General features: G+C 40.1%; 1 protein-coding gene across 1 annotated transcript in view; it reads right to left on the bottom strand.

Annotated features, from left to right (window-relative positions):
• sema6bb (sema domain, transmembrane domain (TM), and cytoplasmic domain, (semaphorin) 6Bb) overlaps positions 1-12,800 on the bottom strand; it is a 91,791-nt gene that overhangs the window by 24,583 nt on the left and 54,408 nt on the right. The window contains exons 6-10 of the mRNA XM_079466898.1: positions 9,443-9,541; positions 7,887-7,977; positions 6,882-7,001; positions 6,326-6,414; positions 5,312-5,529 (exon numbers count right to left, since the gene is read on the bottom strand). Of these exons, the coding sequence (XP_079323024.1) occupies positions 5,312-5,529; positions 6,326-6,414; positions 6,882-7,001; positions 7,887-7,977; positions 9,443-9,541 (617 nt within the window). The remainder of the gene's footprint in view (positions 1-5,311; positions 5,530-6,325; positions 6,415-6,881; positions 7,002-7,886; positions 7,978-9,442; positions 9,542-12,800) is intronic.

Here is a 12,800-nt window from a genome sequence, read left to right as displayed (position 1 = left end):
CACCATCTCTCTGTCTCTTCCTCCTCAGCATTTCCCGGCACTGTCAGACGTTCGGAGTGAAACCACAGCTGTATTCTCATGCATCCCTGACACAGGTGACTTATTCCTTGCCTCTCCTCCTCTTCACAGCTTCGCCGAGAACTTTATCTCACGCCGAGAACTTTATCTCACGTCATCAACTAAGGTGCCTATAACACTCCAGAACGCCACTTTCTCTGTGAAAACAGAATCCTGGGAGACACCCTTTTTGGTTGCAATCCAAGGGTTTAACAAATCTCTAAATGACATGCTCAAGTATGCTCCCTCAGCCGGGATTGTAACATAAACCTCAGGAACAGAATCCAGGGAGAGCAGAGGCCTACTATGGCATTGTGGGACACATCTGTAGGCTGGGTTTGTGTGTGAAGCTGTAGGCTAGAAAGCTGTTGATGATGATCTACTGATTGACAGCACTGAAGCTGTCCAAAAGCTCAACGGATTGAAGAGCTTGACCGCTGTGACAACACAAGTCAAGTAATTTTTTGACAAGACCTCCTGCAGACCTCATTAGAGTCATCTCAGCTTGAGAGAGTTCAGACTCATCAATGTCATCAGCCCTACATACTGCAGACCGTCTTAAAGGCCTGACAGGTGAGTGGCTGCAGCAAAGGCTCAGGAATGAGAGAAGTGAGGTTTCTGCTCTTTTTAATTGTCATCAGACATCACTGGATATACGGCTATTAAACCCAACAGGACAAATTTTGCCTTACATCCGGCGCCATAGGGAACAATGGCGATTCACTTCAGGATGCACATAGGATTACGATCAACAACTTGAGTCTAATTATTCGAACACTTCGACAACCAATAAAGAGAAGCTCTTCAGGCTTTCCGTTTCAAGGTACATCAACAAATATGAAAAAAAAAACACTTACTGGAGGCTTGATCACAGAGGCACGTAACTGTGCTCATCCGTAGTGCTGTAGGTTTGCCGAAATTTGAGCATTTTCTTACTAAACACATAATTATCAAAAATCCCTTAAGTGCTATGAGAACAGAAGTGAGCTAGCTGGCTGAGATTTTAACAGAAGTACGTCATCGTTCTGTTTGCATATAACCCATTGTATACCAAATATTTTCGCTTTCTTTTTGTTCACTTCTTTGTCTTGTTTTTCCTCTCTTTCTCCTCTTTGTTCATTCTTGCTTTTTTTTCTTCTTTTTTCTTTCCTTCATTCTTCTCTTTGTTGTAATAAGCCTTTGCTCTTCTGCCCATTTCCACATCTTTAAAGTTGTATAATAATAATTATTTTTGTGGATTTGAAATATTTGAATAAAGTGTGTTTTAAAACCTCAAACTCTCTTTCTTTCCTTCTCTTCCTTTATTTTATTTTATCCTCCCGCTTTCTTTCTTTCCTTATCCGTCTTGAAAACCAATTTACTTAGGAAGTACTGTACTACAACACTGCTGTACTGAAAGAACGTTTCATTATGGTAGCACTAATAAATTTGCTAATCTGAGCAGAAAAGTTTACCCGTGAGAATGTGTGTCTGCGTATCTCATCTTCTCTCTGTCAAATCGCTTCTCCGTTGCTCTTTCAACCTTTATGAGCCCTCTCTGTCTCCACTCTCTCTTTAAATGGTCCTCAGCTGGCCCAATTCTGTGTGTGTGCTTCTCCAGCAGAGTCTGGCTTCATTTCATTTCCTCATTCAATCTGAACTCTGCATCGTCCTCCTGCACTCACCAAGAATCCACTAAGAGGATGAATTCACTCACCTGCAGCCTCTCATTTACAGCAATTCCAGTCTATATCTCCTGTCCTGCCTGGAGCCATGGCCCCACACCTAAAAGCTTCAGGAGCTCAAATGAGATGCAAACACCTTTTTCGGCCTTATGGTTCTGGAGAGGGAACAGGGCTGTAGAGAACAGACTACACTTCATTCATTTTTAGGAATGTATTTTATAATGTATAATTTTAAGAACAAATGTTTCTTCGATTAATCAAAGAACACTTTTGAGAATAAATTTTCATTGCATAATATTCGGATAGTTTTTTTTAAATATTCTTTCATTTTAAAAATATTTGCTTTCAACTACACATGCACAGCTAAAAGCTTCTCTTATGGCATAGGGCTGTAAAACTCTTAATGGCTTTAAGTGGAAATCTTATTTTAAAAGATCGTACAGTCTGGATGAATTTTTACAATTTCTGTCAGACTTAGAAAATAATATTTAAATAATATTTAAAGGGAAAGTTTATTTAATCTTTTACTACCAGACAAACCATTCCTAAACCTGTGCAACTTGGTTCTGCAGAACACGAAAGACGATATTTTAAAGATTGTTGGTAACAAAACATAATTTGCCCCCATAGACTTCCATTGTATGGACAAAAAACAGCAGAGACATTTCTCAAAATATCTTCCTTTGTTTTCAGCAGAAATGAGGGTAAACAAATGGTGACAGAATTTAGATTTTTGGGTAAACTAACCCTTTAGAAATTTTAATCTACATTCAACATCTACAGCAATACTATTGTGTTCATCCGAGCAGAAGTCAGGCCCATTGAGACAATCTGCATTTTGATAACCCTCCTTCCCATAATGCCTCTACCCAACTCAACCACATCCCCAACATGCCCTCCTCTCATTCCCATAGTCCTCCCCTGCTGCTGCGTCTGCCACACGCTAACCAGTCCAGGCAATTTGTCTGAGAGCTCTTTAACAGACCACACATCCTCACGGCAGGCTAGCGAAGCCCCCTGCGCTGTTTATAGAAGACTGCAGCTGCAGACGGGAATGCTTGTTCAGCTGGGAGCTCCCCGCCACCGCACCTCGCCGCCGTCTTATCACAGAGGCGCTCAGTGCTTGTGTACGCCATCCATCTCTCTCTGAGCCTGCCGCGAATCCCTGCCCTCAGGATAAGAGAGGAGGAGAGGAGCACTCACAGATAAGAGGCAGTTGATTAAACGGTCTTTAAAGGGACAGTTCACATAAAAACTGGATAGACGTCATGTTACTTTTATGCTTTTGCTTTCTATTTTCAAACACTTCAATACTCACTCACTATAAATGCATGCAAAAAACGACCAAGCACATGATTCAAAATTTCTCCTGCAAGGTCATATAGCCTTGAAATGACATGAGGGTGAGTACATAATGAGCAAATGTTAATCTTTGGGTGAACTACCTCTTTAACTCCTCTGAAGGACAAGAAGGAGTGGTAGGGGTGCAGATGTGGCCCATTATTGACTTCCTCATTCATTCGTCCTTGAGTGACTGGGGAGAAACACATACTCTTCTATCCCCCTCGACCGCCCCCCCCCCACAGCAGCCATTAGCAGACCGAGATGTTATTAGAGTTGGCATTTGCTAAGGTTTGACCCCTGCTTTGACACACAGTCATACACAAACAAACACATGCACATTTGCATGCTGGGAGTCTTGCCCTTTCTTCATCATCAGAGATTCTTCCATTTCTCTTCATTTGTCACACACACAGGTCTCACATAGATATTACCCATGATGCACGCTCATGCACACATTATGCACACACATTTGCAGACCTTAGTGACACAAATTGTTAAGATTGTATACAGCAACCATATCTGTAAAATAAAATATTTCATTTTCTTTCATGAAAACATTCCCGTTTCCTCTTGTAGTCATTCTTTATTCCCATCTCAAGCCTTCTCCTGAAAGTTTTCCCTCTCTGCTGTTCTCACATTGCTTCCTGTAATTATTTCCAGCAAAATCTGTCAAAACATGCACTTGCTTCCTGATCCCAAAAATATATGTTTCATTGTTGCTTTCCTCTCTATGTGTGATGCACTGCTGACAGACTGTCAAGCATGTGTACATCTATACTCATTCATCCATCCGTCTCTATCTTTCACACCTCCTCTTTTGTACTGCCTCTCTACATGCCACTGAAACCATGCAATATCATTCCCAATAGTCACACGAATGCTCTATATTCAGTGGTTCTTTACCCATAATCCCCCAGGACAACCTTAACCCAGAGCGCTTGTACCCGTTTCCCAGCGCTCAGCTGGCACCACCAGCCTGCGATATTTCCAGCTCAACTGTCTATCAAAGAAGCTGCTGAAGCGCTATATTTGGGAGATCTTCTCAAGAGATACGCTGTCTGATTGGAATGGGGTGGTTGTAAGGATTAGACTATTGGTATTACATCTGGTGCATATTTTGGACATACAAAGGGCATCTGAATGATATGTAATGTGACAAATCACATTTAAGAGCAGGACATTTTTTCCTACACTATACAATAGTGGCCATTAACATGTCTGGGACATTTTGGTGCAATATTTGCATTTAATGTTTCCTTGGGTTTGATTAAACACATAATTGTGTGCCAAGCCTCCTTAAATCCTTCTCAGATCTGAGCTCCAGTTTGTAATCTGAACACAACAATGTAACATGCATACAAGATTTTCAATGCATTTTAATTTGAACAAAATATTTTAAAAAGCGAAAATGTAAATTGTCACTTTTGGCCACTGCTGTAAGCATAGAATATACAGCCGCAAATAAAAAATTCAGAGACCATTTCAAAAATATTTTGAGTTTTTGCAAATTTATTACTTATTGGTATGTGTTTACGTAAAATTATTATTTTAGATTTTATTCTCTGAACTTCTAAAAACATTTGTACAAAATTTCAAAATCTCTATTTAGAGACAGAAAATAGAAAATTAAAACTGGAGAAAGAGGTCAACAGAAAAGATGCTGAAGACCTGAAATACTGCTAAAAAAAGTTCATTCTCACTTTTAAGGAATACAACAGTAATATTTGTATCTAGGAAAAGATCTAAATTATGTGATAACCTCAATCTTTATCAATCTTTCACAGAGTCTTTCATTTTGTTGAAATTCTACACACACTTGACTGGAATGTCCACAATAAATCTAGAAATGCTGATTAAATGAAACATTTTAATGGTCTCTCAATATTTTCTGCGGCTGTACAGTATATACGATATCTTGCTTACATGATGCTAAGTGTTTCAAACAAATCTCTGAATATCTTTCACAAGAACAATGTTAGCAAACCCTGCAACTTGTTCTACCTCAGAAGAACTGGGAACTCGTAAACACATCTTTATTTCACAGCAGACTGATAAACCTGTGCACTCTGATTTTTTGAAACTGGAAACCACCAATCAGATTGGAGCTTGTGATTTCAGTGCAATATGAATCAGATATCTGCGAGCGGTCTGTGGGCGTTGCGCACGATTTTTCTGGTGTTTTGCCGCTGTAGATCACTGATTTCTTAAATGCTTGCCTGTAGCATTTTAAAACGACCACAACCTACCTGTTGGATGGCGTTGAGAATACAGCGAGGATGATATCCTTGCCGTTCATGTGGATGATGGGACTGGTTGAATGTAGGAGGTTGAAGTAGAAGTGTGAATCTCCTGGGATGGAGCAGTTCAGCCGTGCCTTCAGGAAAGATGTCCACTGTTTCTCCAGCACGCGCTGTGAACCACCCTGATCTCCTTTACACACGCGTGCCACACGAGACACAACCACCTTACGTGCGTGCACGAGCAGGGGAAAAACATGTGTTTAAATACAAAGTTTCAACGTTTAAAGAATCATGGGCATCTAAATCTTATACACAACTGTTTGGTGTTATAAAACCCCAAATCGTTTAATCTTTGTGGATTTTACGCATATCCTGGAAACATGTAGCTGGTTAGGCTTATAAAAGCAATTCATGAAAATGTCAAAATGGTTGAAAAGGGGTTCACGGGCCGATTTCAGAAGAGCCGAAAGCAAAGCACAGTGGGTTTTTGTTCTCCGTGAGGTCCGGCAGCAGAAAATGCTTGTGCACGCAAAGCTCTGTTACTGCAGATGTTTTGCATTGCTAATTTTCAGATAAAAGAAGCCTTGTTATTTTGTCAATGTGTTTTTTCAGTTTTCAGTAAATTATATGATGGGCTGTATTTCTGTTGCCCCAAAAACAACAACAATACTGTAGGGAATGATCATCAAATTAAATATGCAGCAGAAAAACGGTCACGGAGAGAAAAGGTCATGCTGCTGTCGGACTGCAAATACAGTAGTTAATATTGACTTTTAAATAATATTGCAAAACAAGACATACTGTAACACAGTTTCAGATGACACTCCCCCATTGCTTCCCTGAACATCAACTACTAAGCTTCTAATAACTCCAATTTTGTGTGTAGAGCTTGATTACATCTAATTCATAGTCCATATAACCTTTTTATTGGGATGAGATTATGTGAAATCTTTAAGGTATCTGGTCAAACCAATGGGCAAAGCTATCTTTGTGTCTGACCATTTGCAAAATGCCTCTCACCTTCTCCAGGTAGTTGAACTCCATGGCCATCTCTCTGAAAAAGAAGTAGACATGCGGGCCCCATTCCACAGCGCTCACAAAGTATGGCTCTGAAACAGACCAAAATGAATAACAAACCTTTAATACTTCCTTTTTAGGATAAATAGAGTTCAAGTAGGCTGCTTTCAACACATTCATTTGCCTCTTAGTTCACAGTCATCCGAAAAAGCAAAAACAGGACTTTCTGGGACAGAAAGTGACCCAGGACAAAGAAAAGTTTGCTTTCATTCAAACTGCAGCATCAGCGAGAGATCACATTAGGGTGGAGCAGCCAAGGATGATGGGAAGAGAGGGGTCTAAGAAAGGAGCGGTTTGACATCAGGTTGGCTGCTGACTCAGATGCAGATCCTTACACAGCGATCGACACTGACAGTAATGCCAGTGTAAACAAGAGCCTTTTAACAACAATGCACAAAAACAGCTTAGCTTTCTCTATCGCACACACACACACACGAACAACATTAATATTACATCCTTCTAAATGGCAACCTTTTCTGTCAACTAATGTGTTTAGTACCTCGAAACCATTTGGAGTCGTGTTTCACTGTTCTGAGAGCAGGACTGTCCCCCAAACTTCTATATATCACAGCATCAATGGCCAGGAAATCGGTCACCGTAGCAGTGTAGAGATTCCCCTCTGTGGAAATAATATACAGAAAAATGTCTAGCTTTGTTCCAAAACCTAGTGAATACTAACCATATTCTATCCCTTCAGCCACCATCTTTGATTTGATTTTCCCTGAGCTCATCGCAATGCCTTCTGGGATTGTCATCTATAAATGGACACTTGCAAAACTGCCTTTGAATTTGGCTTAAACAATGTGTGAGCGATTACATTCTGGGCCAATAGTATATCTATGATGTCATAAATATCACTAGGTTTTGAAACACAGGAACATCTCACTTTTTCCACCACAAACTAAAAACATGGTATCAATATACTTCCGACAGTGTAATGCATCTTCGTATATTAAAAAATCTTTCATTTCCTTTTAGTTCAACAGGGCAGTAGTTAGGCTGTAACATTGTACAGAGAACGTGCTGGACAACACATGAGTGCAATTTAAGTAAGCGATACACATAAATATTGTTCATACGCATGCTTGTGCATGGAATTAAATTAAGGAATAACAGCAGGGACATTTAATGAACTGTCTATATGTATTCCTGTAATATGCAGAGATGAGTTGTGGTCATGTCTAAAACAACATACTGCAGCTGTAAATGTGTTTTTAATGAAAGGGCTAGTTTACAAAGAAATATAAATTCATAATGTATGCATCCTTACATACATGTATATCTCTAATGCCATTTTGGAACCAGTGGCAGCCGAAATGCTTTAAAACTTGCAAGTATTATGACACCCAAAGGCACTTTAGCAAAGTTTATGGCCAAATAAAAACTGCATTAAAATGAATATTGGTATGAATATTGGATATATTAGTGTAGTTTTGTTAATGAAAAAGACAACAAAGCAAATAAACAAACAGGATGAGAGCTGGAGAGATAGTGGCGGTCTCACCTGCAAACAGGGCCACATTGGCATGTTTTGGGTCATATGGGGATCTAGCCATCCCGCTGACAGTTTCACCAACCATCTCTAGAGTGTCACTCTGACACACACACACACAAGACAGAGGAAAAATATACACATCAGTATTGAAAGGAAAAACAACCTTGCTGGACCCAAAGTAACGAAATTAAGATTATAACTTAATACTGTAAATCTCATCAAATATACAAGTTTGCCATTCCAGTCATGAACACAAAATAAGAAAAAAGGGAATGTGTAAAGAAATAAAACATAATATTTCAAATACATCCCTTAATAGTACCATTACAGTTCAAACTAAAAAGAAACCACGAATCGCCCCCAGACCATTAAAACACACTATAAATAAACCCATGCACTGTCTCTACCATCCACTTCTGTCTCCAGAGAGCTTCTTAAACTCCTGACAGGTGTAATGTTGCATTACAGGTGAGCAGTAATTCTTTTCACCGCTCAGATCAACAACAGCGTATTTCAGACCTGACAGACCGAGTTTCTTCACAGTCTCTAGACTTCTGCATACACAAACTTTCATCTTCTCAATTCCCTTGATACTTTCATGAGAATATCTATGTGTGTGTGTCAGGCATGCTGTGGAACACTGACTCCAACAGAGCGGATGATTCGTAATTATGTGTTTTTCTGTTTTATCCAGCAGGTTGTATATCATTAGCGTGATTGGTTTAAAAGGGGCGGATCTGATGCGTGAGACAGACGAGCGGTGCTCAGGTGGGACGTTAATGGATGCGGAATTGAAGTTGATGCTGTAGGTGGAACTGTAGTGGATAAACCCTCCATTTATGTGACTCATGTGCACTGGGGGCGATAGAGTCATTGGACAGATGGATGGAAGATGACACACGCTCAGAATCTTGGATTCAAACAATGTGCGAGTGGCATGACCACACACAGGAAAGTTCAGATTCTGATGTTATCGTTTTATTAGGAACAGCTTTCTGGAATTGTTGGAGAAAGAGTACAAACAAAAAGCAAGGAACAATTTTTCTATTTGGTATGTGTGAGGTCATTTAAAGTTGACGTTTAATAAGAAAGCAAGCTGTGAAGACTGGAATCAGTGTGATGGAATAAATCAAGTATGATTTATAAGAAATAATAAAGATCAGTTAGCAATAATAAAGTGGATTTCTCCTTTTTCTATGTGACTTCAAATGCAAAACACTCTTCACCAAAATGTTTAGGAATTGAATTGTTTTCAATGGCTTTTAGCATGACACTACATATTTGCTAGGGTCTTCTGGGTATTTTCTAGCTAGTAGGATCAGCCAAAATCCCAAGAATCCACACTGGAAACTCTTTAGCTCGGGTCCGTCCATGTAAGCCTCTGGAATTCTGGAAACTGTCCGAGGAAAATAATACGTCTGAACAGAAATGTAATAGCTCTCCTCAATAATCTTTAGCATGATTTGAGGCATAAATCATGTCTAAAACACACAGTGCTGGACGGGTTGGTGTTAGGGTGTGTGTGTGTCATATATGCAGGGTTTCAAGTATCACGGCATACTCACAGTGTAGTTGGCACATAACGGATTGAAGGCGTTGGTCCCGCAGATAAACAATCCGCCCTGCCGGCTGAGCAGAACCTTCATATAGTTACGGCACTCGTCCTAAAAAAAGAAAACAACATTGAAAGTAATTCATCACTTAAATCAAATGCTCTTAAAAGAATTTACCCTCCGCATGACATCACGTTTCTTAGCACTTTCAATTTTATTCCAAGGATTGTTTGCATCTGTACAAACAATTCACTTGGCAAACCAGTGGCACGACAGAGTGAGTCATTCTGCGAAACCTCGGTTCAATTGAATGCACATGTTTAAGCCCTGCACCTGTGACGGGCTTTAGGAGCTGTGGAGAGAAACACAGCGTGTCGTGCCCCCCATGTACTGCCTACCCGCAGGCATACGCAATGTGTTCCCGCCAGCGTGGCACCATTTGATGGGCAGCAACCTGTGGGCAATGGGGCTACATGACTACAGCAATATGTTACTGGATGGAGAGAGAGAGAGAGATGAGGACGTGCAAAAAGAGCTGAAGGGGAGGAGCTGGGAGTGAGTGTTATTCCAGATGCTCAGGTCCTGACAGGGATCTTGTTTTCCGGCGGGGAGAGAGACCGAAATAAAGAGAATACGCTCTTTATTATTATATTGCTTTTTATTTGACAGCCAATAATAAAAGTTCAATATACATAATTAAATAGAGGCAGATTTAGGTTTCTTCGGATTTGTTCAATTTTTTTATTTTTCGTTCTTTATTTCAGCACTAAATTCCAGTCCAAGGATGCAAGATAGATGAAACAATAAAAAAAACGCACCATGTTGATCTGGATTTCTATCAGACCAGTTGTTGCCAAGAACAATTATTTATGTAGTCTCAAACTAACTGTGTCCATTTCTTTTTTCAAAAGAATTTTGAACGTTATTTTAATCATACTGTATGTTACAGCTCTTTTTTGCGCATTTCTGTGCTGCTTTAGCAATTCACATGAAGCTTGTGTCGTGTCAACAAAGCCCACAAAAAGTTAACTTAACATGCTGACTGTTGGCGTATCACAAAATGACTGCACAACAACTGACAGACACACTAAATCACATTTACGTCTACCCACAATGCACTGCCGCATGTGAGCGTTTCTGTAACACAGAGGCATTTCTTATCTTAACAGGATTATGTGTAGGTGGTAGGGGTGTTGGGATGCAGATGTATTCTGTGCGTCAGCGGTATTTATGTTTGCATTCACGTCTCCGTCGGAGCCATGTGCACGCAGACCCTATAATTCTACTGATAAAACTGACAAATACCTCTAAGCGTCCAAACACCCCACAAATGTGAGTTCCTGGCACGGTTCCTGGTCTGGTAAGCGATAAAGCACATCTCCTGGATAAACAAAAGCCCTCTCACTCTACTCCAATTCTTCAATAACCATCACCTGCTCTTTCTCATTTCAAGCCCTTGTTTCGTAATATCAAAGTGGTTTGATTCATTTACACACTATTCATTAGTCCATTAGGGGTTTTCTGTAGAGCTGGGTGTCCACTGCACCATCAGTTCTCCTCCTCGATGCTTTTCAATGGCCTTCTCTTCCCTCATCCCTTTATTCCCTTGCCACCAGCCCAATTATCCTTTTATCCATCGCCTGTATCGTTCTGTATCCCTTGCTTTTTTCTCTCTGTATGTTTTCTGAATCTGTTCTCTGCTTTGGGCCTTCGTTGGCTCTCTTACGAATTGTTATTTATTTGTTGCTTTATATATAATATTGCCAAAGCATCCATCCACGTTCATGTTTTTTTCTGCTAAACTGAAAGAAAGTGTAAAATAGTTATTAAGATTTCTCAAATTATTTCTCTTCTAAAATGGTCACATCGGTTACTTTTGTTTCAAAGCATGCACAGCTCCATCACCGTGTCTATACAGATCGCATGGTCCTGACTGCAAATTCTCACTGCTTGTGTCAAAGTAATAAATTATTTATGCTCAGGGTATGGATAAGCTGCCACCCAAGCTTATGTGTGTGTGTGTCCGTGTGTGAGATTCTCTAAACGGGTGTTGTCTCTCTAACAGATGTTTTCTTGAACAGATGCTGACCTGTGCAAGTGCATTCTCTCTATCCGAGTCTCCAGACATGATGTCTATACAGACACCGCACATCTGATAATACAGTAATTCTCCCTACATTCCATTTTCAGGGATATCTAAACACATTCTTTTATAATGGTGTCTCACGATAGCCAAATCTATTTCAGCAGATTTCCGTTTCTCAAGCACAACTGAGTCTCAAATCTCTTGTGTTAGTAAGTACAGTATATCAACATTGCTGCATAACAATTCATTTAATTCAAGTTATTATTTCATGGTGTCCTAGAAAAAAGCTCTTCTGTTGAAAAACAGAGGTGCATTCAGGTAAACAGAGCAACCGAGAGTCCCCGAGAGACTCGCATTTGTATAGTGTCGCGATTTCAGTTGTGCCTCGAATTTACGCTCCATGTCAATTTTTGAGACTTACTGTAAATTAGATTTGACTCCAATTCTCAGTCTCAGGTTTCCATCCACTGTAGAAGTCAATTGCACATTACTTCAGATAAGCTCTCCTGTGAGAGTAACAAAGGGTCATTTCTGATCCCATTGATGTCCTCTCAACCACTTCAGACATAATGAAAGAGTCGTATTTACAATAAAAAATGCTAAACTCTCAAAAGTTTCCATTGCATACTAAGCCCAGTCTCTTTCTCAGACTACGGGAGAGAGATTTGCGCAGGGATTTGAGAGAAAGAGCAAAGAAAGTTGGCCGTGCCCTTCTTTTCCCCCTCTTTCTCTTCTTACAACACTGTCATCTCTAGAAAAATCTTTGTAATTGTTGTGACAGCAGCCTCGGTCAGACAGGGACCGCATTAACAGCAGGGGCCAAATTAGCACACATCTGCCAGAAAACACTTAAGCGAGTGTGGTTTTGTGTGTGTTTGCAAAGATGAGTAAATTGGGTTTTGTGCATGTGAGTGAGAGATCGTGTGTTTGTGTCATTTCTCTTCCTGTGGATGCTGTAGGGCTCATCTACAAATGTTCTTCAGCTCTGCTGTATTTCACAAACACACTTTGATGCTAATGGCTGGTGAACACACCATGGGCTAACATCAACATTGAAAGCAGGCTGGAGACTAACCCCAGCGATCACAGAGATTAAGGATGCAGTAGTGTGACTGAAAGACTGCGCAGACTACATTAAGGACTACAGAATGAAACCAGTATCCCTGTAAAATGTGACCATTCAGAAAGCAAAACCCAAACTAACAACACATAAACGCAAAAAATGCAATTATTAAAATCCTTACAACCAAATAAAGCATTTTGTCATGTGAGTGGTTCTTTTAT

The sequence above is a fragment of the Barbatula barbatula genome (genome assembly GCF_947034865.1).
Source record: "Barbatula barbatula genome assembly, chromosome: 11".
NCBI lineage: Eukaryota > Metazoa > Chordata > Actinopteri > Cypriniformes > Nemacheilidae > Barbatula > Barbatula barbatula.
The sequence above is the reverse complement of the archived record's forward strand: the minus strand, read 5'-3'. Positions and strand labels throughout refer to the sequence as shown.